The sequence below is a fragment of the Argopecten irradians genome, chromosome 9, assembly GCF_041381155.1.
Source record: "Argopecten irradians isolate NY chromosome 9, Ai_NY, whole genome shotgun sequence".
Taxonomy (NCBI): Eukaryota; Metazoa; Mollusca; class Bivalvia; order Pectinida; family Pectinidae; genus Argopecten; species Argopecten irradians.
The window spans coordinates 2,163,370-2,188,772 of NC_091142.1; the positions used below are offsets into that span (position 1 = coordinate 2,163,370).

General features: G+C 37.1%; 1 protein-coding gene across 1 annotated transcript; it reads left to right on the forward strand.

The window, feature by feature from the left end:
* Positions 1-1,124: 1,124 nt before the first annotated feature.
* LOC138331145 (UPF0764 protein C16orf89 homolog) lies at positions 1,125-22,384 on the forward strand. Its single transcript, XM_069278614.1, has 6 exons — positions 1,125-1,424; positions 2,073-2,391; positions 3,292-3,403; positions 4,598-4,751; positions 5,980-6,106; positions 22,312-22,384. The coding sequence occupies exons 1-6, from the start codon at positions 1,244-1,246 to the stop codon at positions 22,382-22,384; spliced, it is 966 nt and encodes a 321-aa protein (XP_069134715.1). The 5' UTR covers positions 1,125-1,243.
* Positions 22,385-25,403: the final 3,019 nt, after the last annotated feature.

The window sequence follows — 25,403 nt, forward strand, 5'->3', positions numbered from 1 at the left end:
GTGCGTTAGTTTATGACGGATATGAATGAGCAGAGGACGGAAACTGTGACAACCCGCACGGAAGCTACAAATGTTCTGTACATTTTTGTATCCGATAACAGACAGACATTCACGAATGTCCGTGAAGGTTCCGCTACAGGTTGTAATGTGCCGGCGACATCTCATTATAATTTCCGGCAGTTAATCGACAACCAATGCAAGTTGTTCATATCAGAAAAGAGCTGACAGGAATGCTGGCAAAAACATAAAACTATATTTAACATTAACCTAGAGCTTAGGACAATTTTATTGTTATTGCGTCATTTAAAATCGCTTAGCGGAGGTGACGTATAGAAACCCTCTGGCTACGAACTATAAGCGGTTTATCGCCTCTCGTTGGTGGTCCGTCCGTCCGTCCGTCCGTCCATCCGTCCTTCCGTCCATTCGCCCTTTTCCCACTCTAGCTACCACTATTTCTCAGAAAGTACAGAAGATATTTTCGGGAAAGATCCGTCAACAAGATAACCGACAGGCAGCCATCTTGAATTTTGATTGTTGAAGGAAGGGATCTGTCTCAAATTTTATATTTGCATGTTCCTCTTTGATCATAGTTTTGCAAACTGGGACGAAGCTATCGGCCACCATCTTGAATTCTGATACTAGAAGTTTGTTGCCACTATTTCTCAGAAACTATTAAAGAGACATGTAGGTTAACATTCAGTCCGAGCACGGTCATTGCAGACTGAAAAAACCATCTGACTAATAATATAATATAGGGTTGGCAACTCGGCCACGTGGCCTATGGCATCCCAATTCACTTTAAGCGATTAAAACCACATCATGCTACATATTTTACACAACCGTATTTCGGAAATTCATTATTTCAAAGGATAAAAGAAAAGTAATGAACAGGTTCTTCTTTCCATTGATTGACATTTCCTCTGGGATCTCTAGATTTCTGAAGTTTTCATTACTACACGGTTAACTAGGGATGCTTACATGAACTAGAAGCATTTTTTTTCTGACGCAGAAAGTGAAACCAAACAACTTTATCAAACGCCGATAACAAACTACTTTAATTTCGTGTCAATGGTGACTTTAGACGGCCATGTTGACAAGAACATTTACAAACCCTTACCTGTAAATTAAAAATTGGTTTTGATGAGATAACTAGTCGGCACCTGTTCGTTGATAACCAAAGAGTTATCGTTCTTGCTCTCTGCGTTATCTTATCAGTAGGAAGTCGTGGACATATTCAGACACAATGGTAGTTTTAATATTCTGTTTAAATGTTTTTGTCCCCCTGGTGATCTCGGCGCCCCCTACCGATGATCATTCTCTCCTACAGAGGTCGCTGGAGGCCACGGAGGGACTTTTGGATTTCTTCAGTGAGGACTATAGTAGTATTAACGTAGACGGTCTTTTCGGACTCCGCGTGGGAGAAGGTAACGTAGAGCCATGTGATATACAATTATATCGTTTTGTTTTTTATTGACATCATATTAACGCCATTAAGTACGTGTCAGATTTAGGAGGTGGAGGGATGCCGGAGTAACCGAAGTAAAACAACCAACCTACGGTCAATGTATAGCAACTGCCACGTAGGATTTGAAATCGAAATCAAGATGATTAAAATATTAGAACATCTTTAAACCATGCACTACTTGTCCATCTCGGCCTGACCTGTTCCGATCAATACACTGAGTCAGTAAGAAAAACCGAAGATAACACAGTGTTCGTCTCATCTCAAAGGCCATTGTAACTTTAAATTTAGTATAATGGCCAAACTGAATTATTGGATAAGATATCGTTGTTAAAGTAAGTAAAATCATGGAAATTTATGCCTAATTAGTACCTGATTGAGTTATCTAAATTGAATTATGAGCATTATTCTCAATATAGTTTGGGTTTTTCATATCAATCCATCATCGTGAACATCGTGAAGTTTATAATAAAAAATAATAATAAATAATTGTTCAAGAGGGTTAAACATGAACTGTTAGGGAACTTTGCCAGCTTCTGCTACTTCACTAAAATGGCTACCTTCTTAACTTTTTGTATTGGGATGTTAATACTTGTAATTATTTTTCTAGGCCAGTTGCTGGACGCTATTGACATCTGTGAGAGAAAACAAATCTGTCCGTTTTCACTGCTCTCCCGTCTGACATCATTGTCGGTAAAGCTCGGGACAACATGTGAACGTGCACTGCCATACGTGGAACAGACAGACCCAGCCTACTACGAGCGCTTCCTTCACACCATTGACGCCCCGTACCGTCTCCCATATCGAGTTACAACATTTTCCGACGACGAGGTCGAAGCGGTGACGATTGGAAAAGACTCTCTCTACGACGAAGACAAAGGGGACGCGTGCTATGCTAGACTACTGGGGACGTATGAGGCAGGAGGCAGGTAAGTCACGTGATATCAAAAGGTTGACACTCCGGAAATGTTCAAGCCATCGTCTGGCGACGGTATAATTGGTCAGATTTCAAACTTCTAAAGTTCCATTTTCGCATCCTTCATATTCCAGGAGTTACAATCATGGCAAAACTGACGGTTCTACGTGTGAGAACAGATCGTATATAGGTAGTTTGGTCCTTTGGTCAAACAACTCGAATAATTGTACATTGTATACATGCCTTTACGTTGGGCGTCTCACTCTGTAATACCCAAAGAAAGACACTACAGGCATGTGGTTGGTCAATTGGTTCTCCTTAAAAGCCTTCAGTTTTGCTATGAATGGGTCAGTAAATAAGCCCATTGATGAAATATCGAGGATCGAGTTTTTGGTTGAGCTTGAACTAGCCAGGATTGATACTGTGATTGTTCTAATTAAATCCGGTGTAACGTTGAAAATGGACCTCCGTGAAAACTGACCTTGGGCCATTTTTCAACATTGAAAAACGAATCGAGGCCAGTTTTATCAACGGCGTCCATTTTCAACGTTTCACCGGCATATCACGGTTTTCCTGTGGGATCGCACTATTCAAACTTGCCCGGAATGATACTGATATGGTCTTGACAAATTTCTCTGGTCGGTTCAAAATTCAAAACGGCAGCCATAGTTGTAATTACTTTAAATCTTTCTATAATTCCACTGAGTTCACTTTTATCAAGGCCATTGGTTCTTCTGTGCCACATGTCGTTTTTGATTGAAAGTATAAAACATCTCTACAAGATACGTGACTACAAGGCACGTGACTACATGATATGTGACTACAAGACACGTGACTACATGTGACTACAAGACACGTGATTATAAGACTGATGGTTAAGAGAAACAAAACATGTTTTTATTTCATTTAACAGTCGTATTGAGAAATGCAACGTCACAACAAAATGTATTGAAATGATGACGTCAGAAGGAACATCTGGTTACGTCACAACCCACCAACTACTTTACTTCATCATCATGGAAACCGTATGTACAAAATCTCTTAACCTTAAAATCCAAACTACTTGTTCGTCGTCTCGTGATTCGTCTGTTAGAAACATTTTTGTGGCGAATGATTTTCCTCATTCCCATTTCCCCGCGAAATGCGGAAATTTTATCGTACCAGAAAAACAACTTCTTTTTTCACTTCTCTGCGTGTTCAACCCTCACATCTCTACATAATTAAATGACAGCAAGCTCTGTTTACTCAGAGAAAATGACACAACAAGGGATTGGCGAAAAAATGGCACATCCTCATCTTTGGATGGCCGAATATTTATTAAAAGTTATTTTAAGGTTATTTAACACTTTTAACTTGTATTTTCTGTGAGTAAAGGTGCGGCCTATAAATTAAGCGCCCACCTATGAACAAGCTAACAAGCATACAAATAAGATGTCCATATGACGAACGTACATCAATATACACATGAAAATAGTGTAAAATAGTGTCTTATCAATATTAAAACACACATATAGACATCCAAAGTTTACATTATATGACAAACAAAATTAAATATTAACAGTTTGCATAATCCACATCTAAGGAAATCAGTTGCATGAAATTACAGTATATGGGTTGAGGTGGGAGGGTTGAAAATGTTTTCTGTGATCTATGTGTAGAAGTTTTCTGGAACAGCTGGAGGAATTAAAGATGGCGGTCAGCTGAAAATTTGATCTGGCCCCTATGGGGTTTACACTCGGAAAAAGGGGTCATCGATCATGTGATGTCGATTAGCCAATGAAAACGCATTGTGATAAATAAAGCCGGGAAATTTAAATCCAGTATCTGCGCTTGTGAAAAAAGTTGTCTATTGCTAGACTTTTTATTTTTTCACTTCTCTGCGTGTTCAACCCTCACATCTCTACATAATTAAATGACAGCAAGCTCTGTTTACTCAGAGAAAATGACACAACAAGGGATTGGCGAAAAATGGCACATCCTCATCTTTGGATGGCCGAATATTTATTAAAAGTTATTTTAAGGTTATTTAACACTTTTAACTTGTATTTTCTGTGAGTAAAGGTGCGGCCTATAAATTAAGCGCCACAAGACATCATAAAAGAGAAACGTTATGATGACGCCGCCACCTTCTATTTCATTAATCATAGGAGCTCGTCTAAGGTAACATAAATGTAGAATTTTTGTATTTTAAAACGACTTAAAATGACGTTCCGTCACAGGTAAATTGTCGAGGGAAAGTGGAGGAGTTGATAGGAGATAAAGAAGTAGCTAACCACCAGAGGGCGCTGTGTACCAACATATACAAGGAAGCTCTCAGAGCGACCTCTACTGGAAAAGTAACGGAGTCAGAAAAGGATCTCTTTCTGGAAAGAGGTAGGCTTTTACAAACGGTGATGATGACTAGGGCATAGCAAGCCACCCTCGGCCAGGTACAAACCATCAGATATGCCTGGAATATCATACCAAATATTGTCACAATATACAACGTCATCTAGGGCTCCGAGTAAAAAGGTCAAGTGAGTTTTTGGGGATGGGGTAAATATCCAATCAAGTTTTGAATCTTCATAATTCGCCATCAAATAAACTATTTGCAGTGGTAAATGAACTCATTTTGATATGAACAGATATCCGAGCTTAACCTTCAATTCATTTTACAAAGCTTTAGAAATCAAGGTAGGAGACAAGCCATTAGTCTATGGGGGATTTATAGACAGTAGTGAAAATAGAGTTCAGTGTATATTATAAGACTCTTTCATATGTGGATATGAAGGATAGGGATATTCCACCCGAGGGTCAAAAAATGTAGTAAAATCTCAGGGATATTCGTGGAACTGTTTGCGCTGAAGTGCAGTTATAACCCAAATGTTCCTAGCGTATGTAATTCACCAACTTGTCCAAGTGTATCCTACTTCGTATAACAGACGGAAAGCTTGTCAGCACTAGGGAAAGGCCCAATATAGCTTTCCGAACGGGAATGTAAAACAAAATGGATAATTTGTAGAGTGGCAAAAGTCATTGGCTTACCGTTAATACTAGGTTAATAATCTGAACAACTTTATTAAAATAAAAAACCGGTCATTTTCATAGCGCATTTTCATATGTTTCCCGCCGTCGTCCTAATTTCCACCGTTAGTTGACGATCACTGCGTCAGGCGGCAAAACAGCGACATGAATCTTCACCGTTGATATATAGATTTGAAAGTGTTTGGTGTGGCAATCTCATCTTTGGGCATTATTATCATTTTTATTATGTTATAATTGTTTTAAAGAAACTTCAATTTTTTGTTTCAGAAAGGTAACTTGATTATCTTTTACATTGAATGTGAAAGCGTTTAAGTTATTATTCTTCAAAAATGAATTGTCATACCACTATGCCAGCTTCTGTTTACAGACTATGCCAGCTTCTGTTTACAGAACAATCAGTGAAACTTTCCTATAAATGTTTGCTAATAAGTAATGCTGTAATGCCTTTGTAGCTTTTTGGGAAGCTAATACTTGTGTTTGTTAGGCATGGGGGTAACTTAAGTTATGGTAACGTATTTCTGAAATGAAAGCGATATTTTTAAAAATTTAATTTTATAGTTTTATTGTGACGTTTTAGTTCTCCTCTGTGGGACACTGGGCTACGAAAATTTTTTGAAGGAAGATTGGATAAAATCAACGCTGGAGTGGCCGGACTACAAGACTGGCTGTTTTAAACCAAGTTATCATAGCGTTTTTACAAAAAGGTACACGCTTATGCATAACGTATTACTTCTAACCTTGAAATTACACTATTTTTACGGAAAGATATTACACTTATACCAGAAACATATATACATAGAGATTGGAAGCTCCTTTTTTGTCTCTGTTGACAGACAGAGGGACCTACGGTTAATAGACTTTTCCCCTTCTCTAACTACTTTAAGGTGTATTCGTTTAAACATGATATTTCTGCATCGATACAAAGTTTAAACTATCGTGAGAACGATGAAAGGTACGTAAACAGTCAATGATTTGGTCGTGGGAACGATGAAAGGTACGTAAACAGTCAATGATTTGGTCGTGAGAACGATGAAAGGTACGTAAACAGTCAATGATTTGGTCGTGAGAACGATGAAAGGTACGTAAACAGTCAATGATTTGGTCGTGAGAACGATGAAAGGTACGTAAACAGTCAATGATTTGGTCGTGAGAACGATGAAAGGTACGTAAACAGTCAATGATTTGGTCGTGAGAACGATGAAAGGGTACGTAAACAGTCAATGATTTGATCGTGAGAACGATGAAAGGTACGTAAACAGTCAATGATTTGATCGTGAGAACGATGAAAGGTACGTAAACAGTCAAATGATTTTGGTCGTGAGAACGATGAAAGGTACGTAAACAGTCAATGATTTGATCGTGAGAACGATGAAAGGTACGTAAACAGTCAATGATTTGATCGTGAGAACGATGAAAGGTACGTAAACAGTCAATGATTTGGTCGTGAGAACGATGAAAGGTACGTAAACAGTCAATGATTTGGTCGTGAGAACGATGAAAGGTACGTAAACAGTCAATGATTTGGTCGTGAGAACGATGAAAGGTACGTAAACAGTCAATGATTTGATCGTGAGAACGATGAAAGGTACGTAAACAGTCAATGATTTGGTCGTGAGAACGATGAAAGGTACGTAAACAGTCAATGATTTGGTCGTGAGAACGATGAAAGGTACGTAAACAGTCAATGATTTGGTCGTGAGAACGATGAAAGGTACGTAAACAGTCAATGATTTGGTCGTGAGAACGATGAAAGGTACGTAAACAGTCAATGATTTGATCGTGAGAACGTTAAACGATGAAAGGTACGTAAACAGTCAATGATTTGGTCGTGAGAACGATGAAAGGTACGTAAACAGTCAATGATTTGGTCGTGAGAACGATGAAAGGTACGTAAACAGTCAATGATTTTGTCGTGAACGAGAAACGATAAAGCGTACGTAAACAGTCAATGATTTGGTCGTGAGAACGATGAAAGGTACGTAAACAGTCAATGATTTGATCGTGAGAACGATGAAAGGTACGTAAACAGTCAATGATTTGGTCGTGAGAACGATGAAAGGTACGTAAACAGTCAATGATTTGGTCGTGAGAACGATGAAAGGTACGTAAACAGTCAATGATTTGGTCGTGAGAACGATGAAAGGTACGTAAACAGTCAATGATTTGGTCGTGAGAACGATGAAAGGTACGTAAACAGCAGGGTTGGGATCAATGATTGTCGTGAGAACGATGAAAGGTACGTAAACAGTCAATGATTTGGTCGTGAGAACGATGAAAGGTACGTAAACAGTCAATGATTTGGTCGTGAGAACGATGAAAGGTACGTAAACAGTCAATGATTTGGTCGTGAGAACGATGAAAGGTACGTAAACAGTCAATGATTTGTCGTGAGAACGATGAAAGGTACGTAAACAGTCAATGATTTGGTCGTGAGAACGATGAAAGGTACGTAAACAGTCAATGATTTGGTCGTGAGAACGATGAAAGGTACGTAAACAGTCAATGATTTGGTCGTGAGAACGATGAAAGGTACGTAAACAGTCAATGATTTGGTCGTGAGAACGATGAAAGGTACGTAAACAGTCAATGATTTGGTCGTGAGAACGATGAAACGTACGTAAAAAGTCAATGATTTGTCGGGTCGCGAGAACGATGAAAGGTACGTAAACAGTCAATGATTTAGATCGTCGATGAGAACGTTAAACGATGAAAGGTACGTAAACAGTCAATGATTTGGTCGTGAGAACGATGAAAGGTACGTAAACAGTCAATGATTTGGTCGTGAGAACGATGAAAGGTACGTAAACAGTCAATATGATTTGGTCGTGAGAACGATGAAAGGTACGTAAACAGTCAATGATTTGGTCGTCGTGAGAACGATGAAAGGTACGTAAACAGTCAATGATTTGGTCGTGAGAACGATGAAAGGTACGTAAACAGTCAATGATTTGGTCGTGAGAACGATGAAAGGTACGTAAACAGTCAATGATTTGGTCGTGAGAACGATGAAAGGTACGTAAACAGTCAATGATTTGGTCGTGAGAACGATGAAAGGTACGTAAACAGTCAATGATTTGGTCGTGAGAACGATGAAAGGTACGTAAACAGTCAATGATTTGGTCGTGAGAACGATGAAAGGTACGTAAACAGTCAATGATTTGGTCGTGAGAACGATGAAAGGTACGTAAACAGTCAATGATTTGGTCGTGAGAACGATGAAAGGTACGTAAACAGTCAATGATTTGGTCGTGAGAACGATGAAAGGTACGTAAACAGTCAATGATTTGGTCGTGAGAACGATGAAAGGTACGTAAACAGTCAATGATTTGGTCGTGAGAACGATGAAAGGTACGTAAACAGTCAATGATTTGGTCGTGAGAACGATGAAAGGTACGTAAACAGTCAATGATTTGGTCGTGAGAACGATGAAAGGTACGTAAACAGTCAATGATTTGGTCGTGAGAACGATGAAAGGTACGTAAACAGTCAATATTTGTCGTGAGAACGATGAAAGGTACGTAAACAGTCAATGATTTGGTCGTGAGAACGATGAAAGGTACGTAAACAGTCAATGATTTGGTCGTGAGAACGATGAAAGGTACGTAAACAGTCAATGATTTGGTCGTGAGAACGATGAAAGGTACGTAAACAGTCAATGATTTGGTCGTGAGAACGATGAAAGGTACGTAAACAGTCAATGATTTGGTCGTGAGAACGATGAAAGGTACGTAAACAGTCAATGATTTGGTCGTGAGAACGATGAAAGGTACGTAAACAGTCAATGATTTGGTCGTGAGAACGATGAAAGGTACGTAAACAGTCAATGATTTGGTCGTGAGAACGATGAAAGGTACGTAAACAGTCAATGATTTGGTCGTGAGAACGATGAACAGGTACGTAAACAGTCAATGATTTGGTCGTGAGAACGATGAAAGGTACGTAAACAGTCAATGATTTGGTCGTGAGAACGATGAAAGGTACGTAAACAGTCAATGATTTGGTCGTGAGAACGATAAAAGGTACGTAAACAGTCAATGATTTGGTCGTGAGAACGATGAAAGGTACGTAAACAGTCAATGATTTGGTCGTGAGAACGATGAAAGGTACGTAAACAGTCAATGATTTGGTCGTGGGAACGATGAAAGGTACGTAAACAGTCAATGATTTGATCGTGAGAACGATGAAAGGTACGTAAACAGTCAATGATTTGGTCGTGAGAACGATGAAAGGTACGTAAACAGTCAATGATTTGGTCGTGAGAACGATGAAAGGTACGTAAACAGTCAATGATTTGGTCGTGAGAACGATGAAAGGTACGTAAAACAGTCAATGATAACTCATGATTTGTCGTGAGAACGATGAAAGGTACGTAAACAGTCAATGATTTGGTCGTGAGAACGATGAAAGGTACGTAAACAGTCAATGATTTGGTCGTGAGAACGATGAAAGGTACGTAAACAGTCAATGATTTGGTCGTGAGAACGATGAAAGGTACGTAAACAGTCAATGATTTGGTCGTGAGAACGATGAAAGGTACGTAAACAGTCAATGATTTGGTCGTGAGAACGATGAAAGGTACGTAAACAGTCAATGATTTGGTCGTGAGAACGATGAAAGGTACGTAAACAGTCAATGATTTGGTCGTGAGAACGATGAAAGGTACGTAAAACGTCAATGATTTGATCGTGAGAACGATGAAAGGTACGTAAACAGTCAATGATTTGGTCGTGAGAACGATGAAAGGTACGTAAACAGTCAATGATTTGGTCGTGAGAACGATGAAAGGTACGTAAACAGTCAATGATTTGGTCGTGGGAACGATGAAAGGTACGTAAACAGTCAATGATTTGGTCGTGAGAACGATGAAAGGTACGTAAACAGTCAATGATTTGGTCGTGAGAACGATGAAAGGTACGTAAACAGTCAATGATTTGGTCGTGAGAACGATGAAAGGTACGTAAACAGTCAATGATTTGGTCGTGAGAACGATGAAAGGTACGTAAACAGTCAATGATTTGGTCGTGAGAACGATGAAAGGTACGTAAACAGTCAATGATTTGGTCGTGAGAACGATGAAAGGTACGTAAACAGTCAATGATTTGGTCGTGAGAACGATGAAAGGTACGTAAACAGTCAATGATTTGGTCGTGAGAACGATGAAAGGTACGTAAACAGTCAATGATTTGGTCGTGAGAACGATGAAAGGTACGTAAACAGTCAATGATTTGGTCGTGTGAGAAACGATGAAAGGTACGTAAACAGTCAATGATTTGGTCGTGAGAACGATGAAAGGTACGTAAACAGTCAATGATTTGGTCGTGAGAACGATGAAAGGTACGTAAACAGTCAATGATTTGGTCGTGAGAACGATGAAAGGTACGTAAACAGTCAATGATTTGGTCGTGAGAACGATGAAAGGTACGTAAACAGTCAATGATTTGGTCGTGGGAACGATGAAAGGTACGTAAAACGTCAATGATTTGATCGTGAGAACGATGAAAGGTACGTAAACAGTCAATGATTTGGTCGTGAGAACGATGAAAGGTACGTAAACAGTCAATGATTTGGTCGTGAGAACGATGAAAGGTACGTAAACAGTCAATGATTTGGTCGTGAGAACGATGAAAGGTACGTAAACAGTCAATGATTTGGTCGTGAGAACGATGAAAGGTACGTAAACAGTCAATGATTTGGTCGTGAGAACGATGAAAGGTACGTAAACAGTCAATGATTTGGTCGTGAGAACGATGAAAGGTACGTAAACAGTCAATGATTTGGTCGTGGGAACGATGAAAGGTACGTAAACAGTCAATGATTTGGTCGTGAGAACGATGAAAGGTACGTAAACAGTCAATGATTTGGTCGTGGGAACGATGAAAGGTACGTAAACAGTCAATGATTTGGTCGTGAGAACGATGAAAGGTACGTAAACAGTCAATGATTTGGTCGTGAGAACGATGAAAGGTACGTAAACAGTCAATGATTTGTCGTGAGAACGATGAAAGGTACGTAAACAGTCAATGATTTTGTCGTGGAACGATGAAAGGTACGTAAACAGTCAATGATTTGGTCGTGAGAACGATGAAAGGTACGTAAACAGTCAATATTTGGTCGTGAGAACGATGAAAGGTACGTAAACAGTCAATGATTTGATCGTGAGAACGATGAAAGGTACGTAAACAGTCAATGATTTGGTCGTGGGAACGATGAAAGGTACGTAAACAGTCAATGATTTGATCGTGAGAACGATGAAAGGTACGTAAACAGTCAATGATTTGTGTCGTGAGAACGATGAAAGGTACGTAAACAGTCAATGATTTGGTCGTGAGAACGATGAAAGGTACGTAAACAGTCAATGATTTGGTCGTGAGAACGATGAAAGGTACGTAAACAGTCAATGATTTGGTCGTGAGAACGATGAAAGGTACGTAAACAGTCAATGATTTGGTCGTGAGAACGAGGGGTATTATGATAACAATGGGGCCAGATAATCAGCTCAATATCAGTAAAAAAAGGGGAGGTAACAACTGTTAAAATTTAACTGTCATTAGATGCATGCTTACTAAAGGGCCAGTCGGTAGTCCATCCTCGATACTCCCAGGGGTTCCGATCACTTATGATCGCTACACTCCTGGACTATCTCATAATAAAACAGGAGGCAACAGAACAGGTAATTAAGTGTTCTTTGATTCCGTATAACGGTACACTGTGATTGACTGTTGGGCGTCGCTCTCTAGTCCAGAGGCTAAGCATCATTCTTGGCCGAATCATGTACTTTGTCACACAAGTATGAAATTTGGTACACCGTTACTATGACCTAATACAAGGTATTTGAGAACCGGACCCCAGCGGATCTTGTTGCCGACGGCCATGGCCGCATGGCCGCCATAAAAATAGTAAAAGTCTAATAGTTTGAAAAATAAATGATGTAGTATCCTGATTTTTGTTTGATACCTCTATTTTCATGGTTACTGAACGTAAATGTGATACATTTACATATTAGCTGTTGTCAGACAGTTTATCAAGAAATGCGTAGTATATAACTAAATCTAATTACTCACCCGAAAGCTAATAATAAGAAGATTTCCTTTGTATTTGTGTCTATACTCTATTTTTTAACTAAAGTATACTAATAAGAAAGCTGTTGCATATATTAAAAAAAGAAGTATATTATTCTTTGTGTTCAGTTGTCGAAGTATTTAGCAATTGTCTGGACGATTATCTATTTACTATAAGTGTGGGGGGACTTTGGAAGGTTGGTGTTTCGGTAATCCTAGGTAGAGTGGTTATAGCCACATACCAAAAATCAAGCCACTCTGTGATTGTTCTGTATGACTGTTATTTGAAAAGTGTTCCAAGTTCCCAATTTATTATTATTCTTTTTTCCCCTCAAAATGACTTTTATTGTAATGTGTAAATGAATATTTATGTCCCTATGTTTTCAATAAGTCTAATTATTGTCAAACAATTTTCAAACCATTAGTTGATTGGTTTGTTGATTGAGCTTGGCATTCTTTAAACAGCCAGGATCCCCCATGTAAGCAGTTTGTTGCGTGTATGAATGTATGTTGTGAGAAGTTGCTGTATATTTGTATTGTGTCTCTATGTAATGAATGTATGTTGTGAGAAGTTGCTGTATATTTGTATTGTATCTCCATGTAATGAATGTATGTTGTGGAGAAGTTGCTGTATATTTGTAATGTGTCTCATGTAATTATGTATGTTGTGAGAAGTTGCTGTATATTTGTATTGTGTCCATGCATGAATGTATGTTGTGAGAAGTTGTTGTATATTTGTATTGTGTCTCCATGTAATGAATGTATGTTGTAGAAGTTGAAGTTGCTGTATATTTGTATTGAGTCTCATGAATGTATGATGTGAGAAGTTGCTGTATATTTGTATTGTGTCTCATGAATGTATGTTGTGAGAAGTTGCTGTATATTTGTATTGTGTCTCCATGTAATGAATGTATGTTGTGAGAAGTTGCTGTATATTTGTATTGTGTCTCCATGTAATGAATGTATGTTGTGAGAAGTTGCTGTATATTTGTATTGTGTCTCCATGTAATGAATGTATGTTGTGAGAAGTTGCTGTATATTTGTATTGTGTCTCCATGTAATGAATGTATGTTGTGAGAAGTTGCTGTATATTTGTATTGTGTCTCCATGTAATGAATGTATGTTGTGAGAAGTTTGCTGTATATTTGTATTGTGTCTCCATGTAATGAATGTATGTTGTGAGAGAGTTGCTGTATATTTTGTATTGTGTCTCCATGTAAATGAATGTATGTTGTGAGAAGTTGCTGTATATTTGTATTGTGTCTCCATGTAATGAATGTATGTTGTGAGAAGTTGCTGTATATTTGTATTGTATCTCCATGTAATGAATGTATGTTGTGAGAAGTTGCTGTATATTTGTATTGTGTCTCCATGTAATGAATGTATGTTGTGAGAAGTTGCTGTATATTTGTATTGTGTCTCATGAATGTATGTTGTGAGAAGTTGCTGTATATTTGTATTGTGTCTCCATGTAATGAATGTATGTTGTGAGAAGTTGCTGTATATTTGTATTGTGTCTCCATGTAATGTATGTATGTTGTGAGAAGTTGCTGTATATTTGTATTGTGTCTCCATGTAATGAATGTATGTTGTGAGAAGTTGCTGTATATTTGTATTGTATCTCCATGTAATGTATGTTGTGAGAAGTTGCTGTATATTTGTATTGTCTCCTTGAATGTATGCTGTAGAAGTTTTGTATATTTGTATTGTCTCCATGTAATGAATGTATGTTGTGAGAAGTTGCTGTATATTTGTATTGTGTCTCCATGTAATGAATGTATGTTGTGAGAAGTTGCTGTTAGAAGTATTGTGCATGAATGTATGTTGTGTAGTTGCTGTATATTTGTATTGTGTCTCCATGTAATGAATGTATGTTGTGAGAAGTTGCTGTATATTTGTATTGTGTCTCCATGTAATGAATGTATGTTGTGAGAAGTTGCTGTATATTTGTATTGTGTCTCCATGTAATGAATGTATGTTGTGAGAAGTTGTTGTATATTTGTATTGTGTCTCCATGTAATGAATGTATGTTGTGAGAAGTTGCTGTATATTTGTATTGTGTCTCCATGTAATGAATGTATGTTGTGAGAAGTTGCTGTATATTTGTATTGTGTCTCATGAATGTATGTTGTGAGAAGTTGCTGTATATTTGTATTGTGTCTCCATGTAATGAATGTATGTTGTGAGAAGTTGTTGTATATTTGTATTGTGTCTCCATGTAATGAATGTATGTTGTGAGAAGTTGCTGTATATTTGTATTGTGTCTCCATGTAATGAATGTATGTTGTGAGAAGTTGCTGTATATTTGTATTGTGTCTCCATGTAATGAATGTATGTTGTGAGAAGTTGCTGTATATTTGTATTGTGTCTCCATGTAATGAATGTATGTTGTGAGAAGTTGCTGTATATTTGTATTGTGTCTCATGAATGTATGTTGTGAGAAGTTGCTGTATATTTGTATTGTGTCTCCATGTAATGAATGTATGTTGTGAGAAGTTGCTGTATATTTGTATTGTGTCTCCATGTAATGAATGTATGTTGTGAGAAGTTGCTGTATATTTGTATTGTGTCTCCATGTAATGAATGTATGTTGTGAGAAGTTGCTGTATATTTGTATTGTGTCTCCATGTAATGAATGTATGTTGTGAGAAGTTGCTGTATATTTGTATTGTGTCTCCATGTAATGAATGTATGTTGTGAGAAGTTGCTGTATATTTGTATTGTGTCTCCATGTAATGAATGTATGTTGTGAGAAGTTGCTGTATATTTGTATTGTGTCTCCATGTAATGAATGTATGTTGTGAGAAGTTGCTGTATATTTGTATTGTGTCTCCATGTAATGAATGTATGTTGTGAGAAGTTGCTGTATATTTGTATTGTGTCTCCATGTAATGAATGTATGTTGTGAGAAGTTGCTGTATATTTGTATTGTGTCTCCATGTAATGATGTATGTTGTGAGAAGTTGCTGTATATTTGTATTGTGTCTCCATGTAATGAATGTATGTTGTGAGAAGTTGCTGTATATTTGTATTGTGTCTCCATGTAATGAATGTATGTTGTGAGAAGTTGCTGTATATTTGTATTGTATCTCCATGTAATGAATGTATGTTGTGAGAAGTTGCTGTATATTTGTATTGTGTCTCCATGTAATGAATGTATGTTGTGAGAAGTTGCTGTATATTTGTATTGTCTCATGAATGTATGTTGTGAGAAGTTGCTGTATATTTGTATTGTGTCTCCATGTAATGAATGTATGTTGTGAGAAGTTGCTGTATATTTGTATTGTGTCTCATGAATGTATGTTGTGAGAAGTTGCTGTATATTTGTATTGTGTCTCCATGTAATGAATGTATGTTGTGAGAAGTTGCTGTATATTTGTATTGTATCTCCATGTAATGAATGTATGTTGTGAGAAGTTGCTGTATATTTGTATTGTGTCTCCATGTAATGAATGTATGTTGTGAGAAGTTGCTGTATATTTGTATTGTGTCTCCATGTAATGAATGTATGTTGTGAGAAGTTGCTGTATATTTGTATTGTGTCTCCATGTAATGAATGTATGTTGTGAGAAGTTGCTGTATATTTGTATTGTATCTCCATGTAATGAATGTATGTTGTGAGAAGTTGCTGTATATTTGTATTGTGTCTATGAATGTTGTTGTGAGAAGTTGCTGTATTTTGTATTGTGTCTCCATGAATGTATGTTGTGAGAAGTTGCTGTATATTTGTATTGTGTCTCCATGTAATGAATGTATGTTGTGAGAAGTTGCTGTATATTTGTATTGTGTCTCCATGTAATGAATGTATGTTGTGAGAAGTTGCTGTATATTTGTATTGTGTCTCCATGTAATGAATGTATGTTGTGAGAAGTTGCTGTATATTTGTATTGTGTCTCCATGTAATGAATGTATGTTGTGAGAAGTTGCTGTATATTTGTATTGTGTCTCATGAATGTATGTTGTGAGAAGTTGCTGTATATTTGTATTGTGTCTCCATGTAATGAATGTATGTTGTGAGAAGTTGCTGTATATTTGTATTGTGTCTCATGAATGTATGTTGTGAGAAGTTGCTGTATATTTGTATTGTGTCTCATGAATGTATGTTGTGAGAAGTTGCTGTATATTTGTATTGTGTCTCATGAATGTATGTTGTGAGAAGTTGCTGTATATTTGTATTGTGTCTCATGAATGTATGTTGTGAGAAGTTGCTGTATATTTGTATTGTGTCTCCATGTAATGAATGTATGTTGTGAGAAGTTGCTGTATATTTGTATTGTATCTCAATGTAATGAATGTATGTTGTGAGAAGTTGCTGTATATTTGTATTGTGTCTCATGTAATGAATGTATGTTGTGAGAAGTTGCTGTATATTTGTATTGTGTCTCCATGTAATGAATGTATGTTGTGAGAAGTTGCTGTATATTTGTATTGTGTCTCCATGTAATGAATGTATGTTGTGAGAAGTTGCTGTATATTTGTATTGTGTCTCATGAATGTATGTTGTGAGAAGTTGCTGTATATTTGTATTGTGTCTCATGAATGTATGTTGTGAGAAGTTGCTGTATATTTGTATTGTATCTCCATGTAATGAATGTATGTTGTGAGAAGTTGCTGTATATTTGTATTGTATCTCCATGTATAGTATAATCCCACTGAAGCTTGCCGCCTAACAAAAAGCAAATGGTAAGATTGTGTCAAGAAAAATGTTATGAAAAAAAGAATAGATCCCAAATTAAGTCTTACTAGGGCCCTAGGGATCCTGCATATAAAATTTGAAACAGATCCCTTCAGCACTTTCTGAGAAATAACGGTAACAAACTACAACTATCAAAATCCAAGATGGCGGCCTTAAGATCATGCAATATTGGGAGAGTAGGTAAGACTTTTAACGCCCTTCCCACTAGTACTGTTGACCCTGAGTTACGGATATGAGGAAGGCTCTATTTCGGTCTGTAAAGTGGAAGTCTCTGTTCTTACTAAACGAAGCCAAACGACTGGCTTGGCTGTTGTCAGTGTGCTTTCGAGATAGATGTGTTTTCGGTGTCTTTTGGCTTTATGCTTATAAATCAGAGTCTCCCAAATCAAACAGATGTTCACACATAGACAACAGATAGCATACATTGCAAAAACAGATGTGACAATTGTTCAACGACTTTAGCGGTTATAGTACTAATAGATCTATATTAAAGGATTCAAATCTAGAAGATATTATTGTTAGTTTTTTTTTTCAATGGATGGCAACGGATGAAATATATCACAGTTTCTTGGTTTTTGTATGCGGTCCATCGACTCCTCGAATCCATGCACCAGGTATGAAATTCTAGTGCCATATTAAAAAGAAAATATAGCACAAACAATTTTTATTTTGTTAAATTGAGGTCAAATATAGGTTACTGTGATTTGGTTTTGGTACGTCACAAACAACCATACCAAGGTGAAACCATACATCACATTATAGGTACTAATGCTGCATAGTATTGGGGATAAAGTCCAGAATACCATGTACTCAAAGATGAAAGGTGAAGTGGTGGAAAGTATGTCAGACTGACGGAACAACACGGCGATACAAAACTATACCTTTGCTCCTTGTTCGGGGTTGAGGACTATAAAAACAACACCAGTGGCGTCCGGCGTCCGTCTTCCGTCCGTTCGTCAACAATTGACTTCTTCCCAATAACCACTCATTAGATTTCACGAAATTTAACAGGAAGCCTCCAAAGGAGGTTTGGATTCAAATTATAGATATATATAAATATATTGGGGCTGGAGGGGGTGGGGACAAAAGGGGTCAATTTTGCATTATTGGAAAAAACCGACTTCTTCTCTGGAACTAAGCAATAGGTAGTCTAGATAGCATTCATATTTCTCAGAGAGCATCCCTACGTGGTTGGGATACAGATTTATAGAAATGATGGGGCTGGACCCCGGGGGGCCTAAGGGACGGGGCCAAAAGGGTCAATAGAGCTACTATTTTCATATAAATTACTTCCTCTCTGAAACTGTATTAGCACTCGTAGTCGTGTGGTATCTATAGTATCGTTATATGGTTGGGATTCAAAATTAAACAAATAGTGGTGTCAATTTTGCTAATTTTACATCAATTAATTTTTGATATGTATTAGAATAGTACATGTGTGCGTGTGTGTTTCCTCTGTCGTGATTGGCTGTCTTGTCTCGGGTATTGGGTACATGGTAGGGATTTATACTGGGCTGTCTGACGGAGTGCCTACGTACTGCCATCTCTTTTATTAGGTAAATATCGGTAGTTTAGCATTTCTTATGCAATTAGATATGGGAATGGGTGGGCTGGTCATAGTATTTGTACGGTAGGGTTGTCGGCTAGGCCTATGCTGTTGTCTGTGTTCTTTGTGTTGTAGATATTTCATGTTGTATTTTTGATAAATATTTAATTGTTAAAAAGGAGTTGTTTGTTCTTCCTCTCAGCAGACAGACATTCGAAAGCGGATTTTCCACATTATGGTACAAAATACGCGTTTTTGTAGTAAAACATAGTAAACAATTCATGTGATTATACCTCATTCATGCTATTGGCCGAACTACATTTGTATGTGGCTTTGTATTGGTTGTTTAAGCAGATTAAATGAAAAAAATACGAGGTGTTTAAAATATATATAAAATGAAATTGTAATGCATGAAATAAGATCTTCTGTACTGGTACGTGTACATTTACCTAAATAATCTGTAACACAATATTTGTTCAAAGTAAATGATCCTGTGAAAGTAAATGATCCTGTGAAGGTAAATGATCCTGTAAATGATCCTGTGAAGGTAAATGATCCTGTGAAAGTAAATGATCCTGTGAAAGTAAATGATCCTGTGAAAGTAAATGATCCTGTAAATGATCCTGTGAAAGTAAATGATCCTGTGAAGGTAAATGATCCTGTGAAAGTAAATGATCCTGTGAAAGTAAATGATCCTGTGAAAGTAAATGATCCTGTGAAGGTAAATGATCCTGTGTAAATGATCCTGTGAAAGTAAATGATCCTGTGAAGGTAAATGATCCTGTAAATAGATCCTGTGAAAGTAAATGATCCTGTGAAAGTAAATGATCCTGTGAAAGTAAATGATCCTGTGAAAGTAAATGATCCTGTGAAAGTAAATGATCCTGTGTAAATGATCCTGTGAAAGTAAATGATCCTGTGAAAGTAAATGATCCTGTGAAAGTAAATGATCCTGTGAAAGTAAATGATCCTGTGAAGGTAAATGATCCTGTGAAAGTAAATGATCCTGTGAAGGTAAATGATCCTGTAAATGATCCTGTGAAGGTAAATGATCCTGTGAAGGTAAATGATCCTGTAAATGATCCTGTGAAAGTAAATGATCCTGTAAATGATCCTGTGAAAGTAAATGATCCTGTGAAGGTAAATGATCCTGTGAAGGTAAATGATCCTGTGAAAGTAAAATTGCTGAGTGAATCTGCTATAATTCCTCTCGGTAGGAGTAATGTTATTTTTTTCAGTATATTGTACAGATCATATGAAATATTTAATGTTAGAATGAATAAAAGGATATTCAATTTGACATATTTCAGAGTCAGCTTCATTCAGATATTCTCTGATAGCAGATAATAAAACCGTGATATTTTACAAAATTTGTATCAATCTGATAGATTTGTAGGAATTTATCAAAAATTGCAAAAAAAAAAGTAAGCGTGTAACTATCCTTCATTAAATCATATACTACAGTTATGTTTTTCTTGAACCAAATTTTATAAAAACAGTTTTGCCACCTTTAGTCAAAGTAAATTATTGTGTAAAAGTAAAATTCATGAGTGAATTTGCGATCCGACAACCATTATTTTTGTAGTTATAGATAGTAGGGTGTAGATACAGAAGACAACAATAACAAATTAAGTAAATGTTGAAAAAGGAAATTATTGATGTCATTTATATTAGTAATCAAATACGTGTGTGATAATGCTTACTAAGCATTATAACATGTATGAGATTTCCATATGAACAAAATCCAGTGAATTTTTTCTTGATAGATGAAATGATCCTGATGATGTAAATGATCTTTGTATGATACATAAATGATCCTGTAATGATATCACATGATCACTCAATATTCCTGTGAATGTAAAAATTTTGCAATAAAATTGCTGAGTGAACAAATGATATGTATTTGCAGAACATGCAATAAAACCTAAACAGGCATATCTGTTAAATCCTACTTCGTTAGGTCACATGATATGTCTCATGTAATCTATTCTTATTGTCTTTTGTCCGCCATCATTTGCGCACAACCCCCGTAAAAAGTTTCAACCAACCCTCCATGTGTAGCTTTCTTAGGTCGCCAATAATGTTGATGATTAATTGCTTAATGCGAACATTAATACAATTAAAACATTCATTTTAGCTCACCTGGCCCTGAGCTTATGTCATGGCGCGGCGTCCGTCGTCCGTCTGTCAGTCCGTCCGTCAACATTTCGTTTAAATCGCTACTAGTCATAAAGTTCTACATGGATTTTAACCAAACTTGGACAGAAACATCCTTGGGGGAAGGGGAACAGAATTTGTATCAATTTTGGCTCTGACCCCCCGGGGGTAGGAGGGGCGGGGCCCAATATAGGGGAAATAGAAGTAAATCCTTTAAATCGCTACTAGTCATAGAATTCTGCATGGATTGTAACCAAATTTGCCCAGAAACATCTTTGTATTAATTTTGGCTCTGATTCCTGAGGACAGGAGAGGCGGGGCCAAATTGGGGAAATAGAGGTAAATCCTTAAAATCACTACTTGTCATAGAGTTCTGCATGGATTGAAACTAAATTTGGCCAGAATGGGTAATGGGAACAGAGTTTATATAAATTTTGGCTTTGACCCCCTGGAGCAGAAAGAATGGGCCAAATAAGGAAATTAGAGAGAAATCTTTGAATTCATTCAGGAAAGAATTAATGAATCCGTATTCAGAAAATTACTTTACATTGCAAACCAGGTGAGCGATACAGGCCCTCTGGGCCTCTTGTTTATTATAAGATAATGGAATCTTTATTAAAAGTATGTGTTAAATATGTGTATTTTGGCATTCAAAAACTCTGTTAACGTCTGAATTAAAAATCACTGTAATTTGTGCATTTGTTGTTCTTTAATTTGACATTACATATGCTTCAGTTGTTATATTGAACTCACCATAGTGCATAAAACTGGTTTTATATAAACTTGACTTGGGCAACATTAATGCTTCCTCTTAGATTGAAGGTTCTCAAATACCTTGTATTAGGTCATAGTAATGGTGTACCAAATTTCATACTTGTATCACAAAGTGCACTATTTTATGCTTAAGCCCCAGGACTGCTCTCTGTGGTCTTGAAAGGAAATTTTTGCTGGCCTGTGATTGGTTCAGATTTTTTCCTCTGAGCTGCCTTCAGTTTTACTACGAGATAGTCCAGGGGTGTAGAGATTGTAAATGATCGGAACCCCTGGAGTATCGAGGATGGTAGGTGGTGACCTGTGAGAGTATATAGTATCTGGGTCCGGATCTACTCATTAAATGACATTGACATTCTTTTCTAATATTAACATTTAGATCGTCCTCATTTACCAAAATGGCGTAGTATGGATATTCTACGGAAAAATGATACATGAAATTGTGACGTATTGTTGTTCCATTCCTACAATTAATATAGACTTAAGTCTTTTACGTTTGTAAACATGTTTTGAAAATATAAGGAAACTAACACGCATGTTAAAATATAAATTGTTGTCGTTTACAAAGTTTTGTGTAACATGGATTATTTATCATATACATTTTACATGTAACTATTTGTTCTTTGTTTCATACTAAAACTGGCTTTCTGATTGACTGACGTTTTATGCCTTGTGTTTCAGATGGCTGTCTTGCCCATACGACTGGCCTTGGGTTCGGGACATTCTCTCTGTATACCAAGTACCTGATAAATAATTTATAATTCTTCAAACATCTTCTCTGTATACCAACTACCTGTTATCACAAATTATAAATCACAGACTCGTCAGAAGTGTCATATTAAAGAACTGTTTGTTTACCGATGAAAAGTAAAGAAGTGTTGTCGTCATCTGCAATTTTGTCCTATATTGAAACATATAATAAAGACACATTGACACGCAAATATTGCTTATATTAAATAATTAGCCCACTTGACAGAGAAAATGGTAATTAAAATTCAAATATAACACATGTAGCGTATTAAATGTAAAATAAATGGTGTAATTTGAGTTAAATTTTACGAATTTCAAATTTTACGAATTTCCTACTTTACGAATTTCCTACTTTTTCCATACATATTTTGATGAATATATGAAAGGCATTATATTTGACATATTTTGATGAATATATGAAAGGCATTATATTTGACATATTTTGATGAATATATGAAAGGCATCATATTTGCAAATTTCAGGCAAAATGTTAATTTATGTAACTGATATCATCAAAATACCAAGTACAGGTATACTTATTAGATCATCTGACCGAAGGTCAGGATGACCTATTGTCATCGTGTTTCGTCCGTCGTCGTGCGCCGTGCGCCGTCCGCCGTGCGCCGTGCGTCGTGCGTCGTGCGTAAGACTATTTATACAAAAGCCTACTCCTCCTTCATCCTTTGATGGATTTCATCCATATTTGGTTTGAAACATCATTAGGGAAGGACAATCATATTTTATATTAATGAGCCTGGTCCGACCCCTAGGGGCTAAGGGGTGGGGCACCAAAAGGGCAAATTTTTCTATTTTAAGCTTTAAAATCCTACTCCTCCTTCATCCTTGGATGGATTTCATCCATATTTGGTGTGAAACTTCATTAGGGAAGGACAATCATATTTTATATAAATGAGCTTGGTCCGACCCCTAGGGTCAGAGGGGCAGGGCCTCAAAAGGGCAAATTTTCTTAATTTTAGCTTTAAAATCCTACTCCTCCTTCATCCTTGGATGGATGGATTTCATCCATATTTGGTTTGAAACATCATTGGGGAAGGATAATCATATCTTATATAAATGAGCCTGGTCCGACCCCTAGGGGCTGAGGGGTGGGGTCCCAAAAGGGCAAATTTTCTTATTTTAGCTTTAAAATCCTACTCCTCCTTCATCCTTGGATGGATTTCATCCATATTTAGTGTGAAACATCATTAGGTAAGGAAATTCATATTTTATATATTTGAGATAGGTCTGACCCCTAGCGGCTGAGGGGTGGGGCCCCAAAAGGGCAAATTTTCTTATTTTAAGCTTTAAAATCCTACTCCTCCTTCATCCTTGGATGGATTTCATCCATATTTAGTGTGAAACATCATTGGGCAAGGATAATCATATTTTATATAAATGAGCCTGGTCCGACCCCTAGGGGCTGAGGGATGGGGCCCCAAAAGGGCAAATTTTCTTAATTTTAGCTGGCCCACTTCCTGTTTTCAGGTTTCAGTCTCTGATCTCAATGAAAATTGGTCTATAGGGGTTTTAATTGATGCCGAACAACGTGCAAACATTTTCGTAAAGATTATTGTATTCCAGGATGGCCGCTGGCCCACTTCCTGTTTTAAGGTTTCAGTCTCTGATCTCAATTTTTTTAAAGTCGAAAACTGACAGGAACAAGACAGTAGGTGACTAACAATGAAAATTGGTCTATAGGGGTTTTAATTGATGCCGAACAACATGCAAACATTTTCGTAAAAAATTTGGTATTTCAAGATGGCTGCTGGTCCACTTCCTGTGTTCAGGTTCATTCCAGATCTCAATGAAAATTGGTCTATAGGGGTTTTAATTGATTCAGAAGGGGGGACTTTAGGTGAGGACAATAATATTTTATAAAGAACCAGGCTAAGACCCATGGGGATAGTACGGCGGAGGCATAAACTGGGAGCTTAGCTGAAATTTGGCTTTAAAATCTGACTCCTAATATAAATCCTTGAATGGGTTACAACCATATATGGATGAAGCGCTACCAAGTTTGTTCAACAAATGACATTCAACTAAGGAGTTCCTTGTATTATTTATGTTAATTGTTAACCACTACTTTATACTGTGACTTTGTTGTTTTGTGCCATGAGTCAGATGACCGTAAAGGCCCATGGGCCTCTTGTCATTATTTATAACCACTCAAAATGATTTCTCCGATGCTTTACTTAATTAGCATTATACATATATGTACATTATATAATGTACATTTAAATTGTGTTATCTGGATCGCCTTTTATTTCCGTTTCCTCGGTTACAATTATACTCGCTATAAGGTGGTGCGAGCTCGTATCAGAAAATTGACGGGTTTTTTAAAGTCGAAAACTGACAGGAACAAGACAGTAGGTGACTAACAAGGAATGATATCCCAATATACACAAGATCCCTCAGATCTTAGCAACCATGCCACCAACAACAGCAGAAAAAAGCTTAGGCTTCTGAAACGCCTTAAAACTGAGTCTTGGCTCTGTTACATATCCACCACGACATGCCCATAGACCCACACATTCTCGATACTGCTTCACCCCTGGATTATCTCATAGTAAAATTGGAGGGTTTTACTATGAGATAGTCCAGGAGTGTAGAGATGGTAAGTGATCGGAACCCCTGCAGTATCGAGGATGAGACCCACATGGATATCCCTATTGCCATTTTTGATTGACAAAAAACAGGAAGATGTTGTTACACTGAACTTTGATATGTGTCTGGTCTTCGTCGGTATCACAGTAAAATAAGTGTAAAAATGAAGAGTACATTTGTACATTCAATAATTATTTAGTCCCTTTACGGTGCATTCACATTGAGCTTTTAACAATGCGTTTTCATATGTACGAATGATCCAATGTATCAACACTTACATGCATATAGAAATTGACTGTCTATCAAAACTCGTAAAAGCCATTCTAAAACGTTTCCCGGGGGACCCTCCCCTAAACACCAAAATTCTCGCGCCTTCGGCGACACTTCTAAATGCAGGTAACTTTCAATCTGAAAAATGA

Excerpts from the sequence above, each read along its gene's own strand:
- LOC138331145 (XM_069278614.1), top strand. The coding sequence starts at position 1,244 with ATGGTAGTTTTAATATTCTGTTTAAATGTTTTTGTCCCCCTGGTGATC. Across the intron at positions 1,425-2,072 it reads CGGACTCCGCGTGGGAGAAG|GCCAGTTGCTGGACGCTATT; the intron begins GTAACGTAGAGC and ends TTATTTTTCTAG. Across the intron at positions 2,392-3,291 it reads ACGTATGAGGCAGGAGGCAG|TCGTATTGAGAAATGCAACG; the intron begins GTAAGTCACGTG and ends TTCATTTAACAG.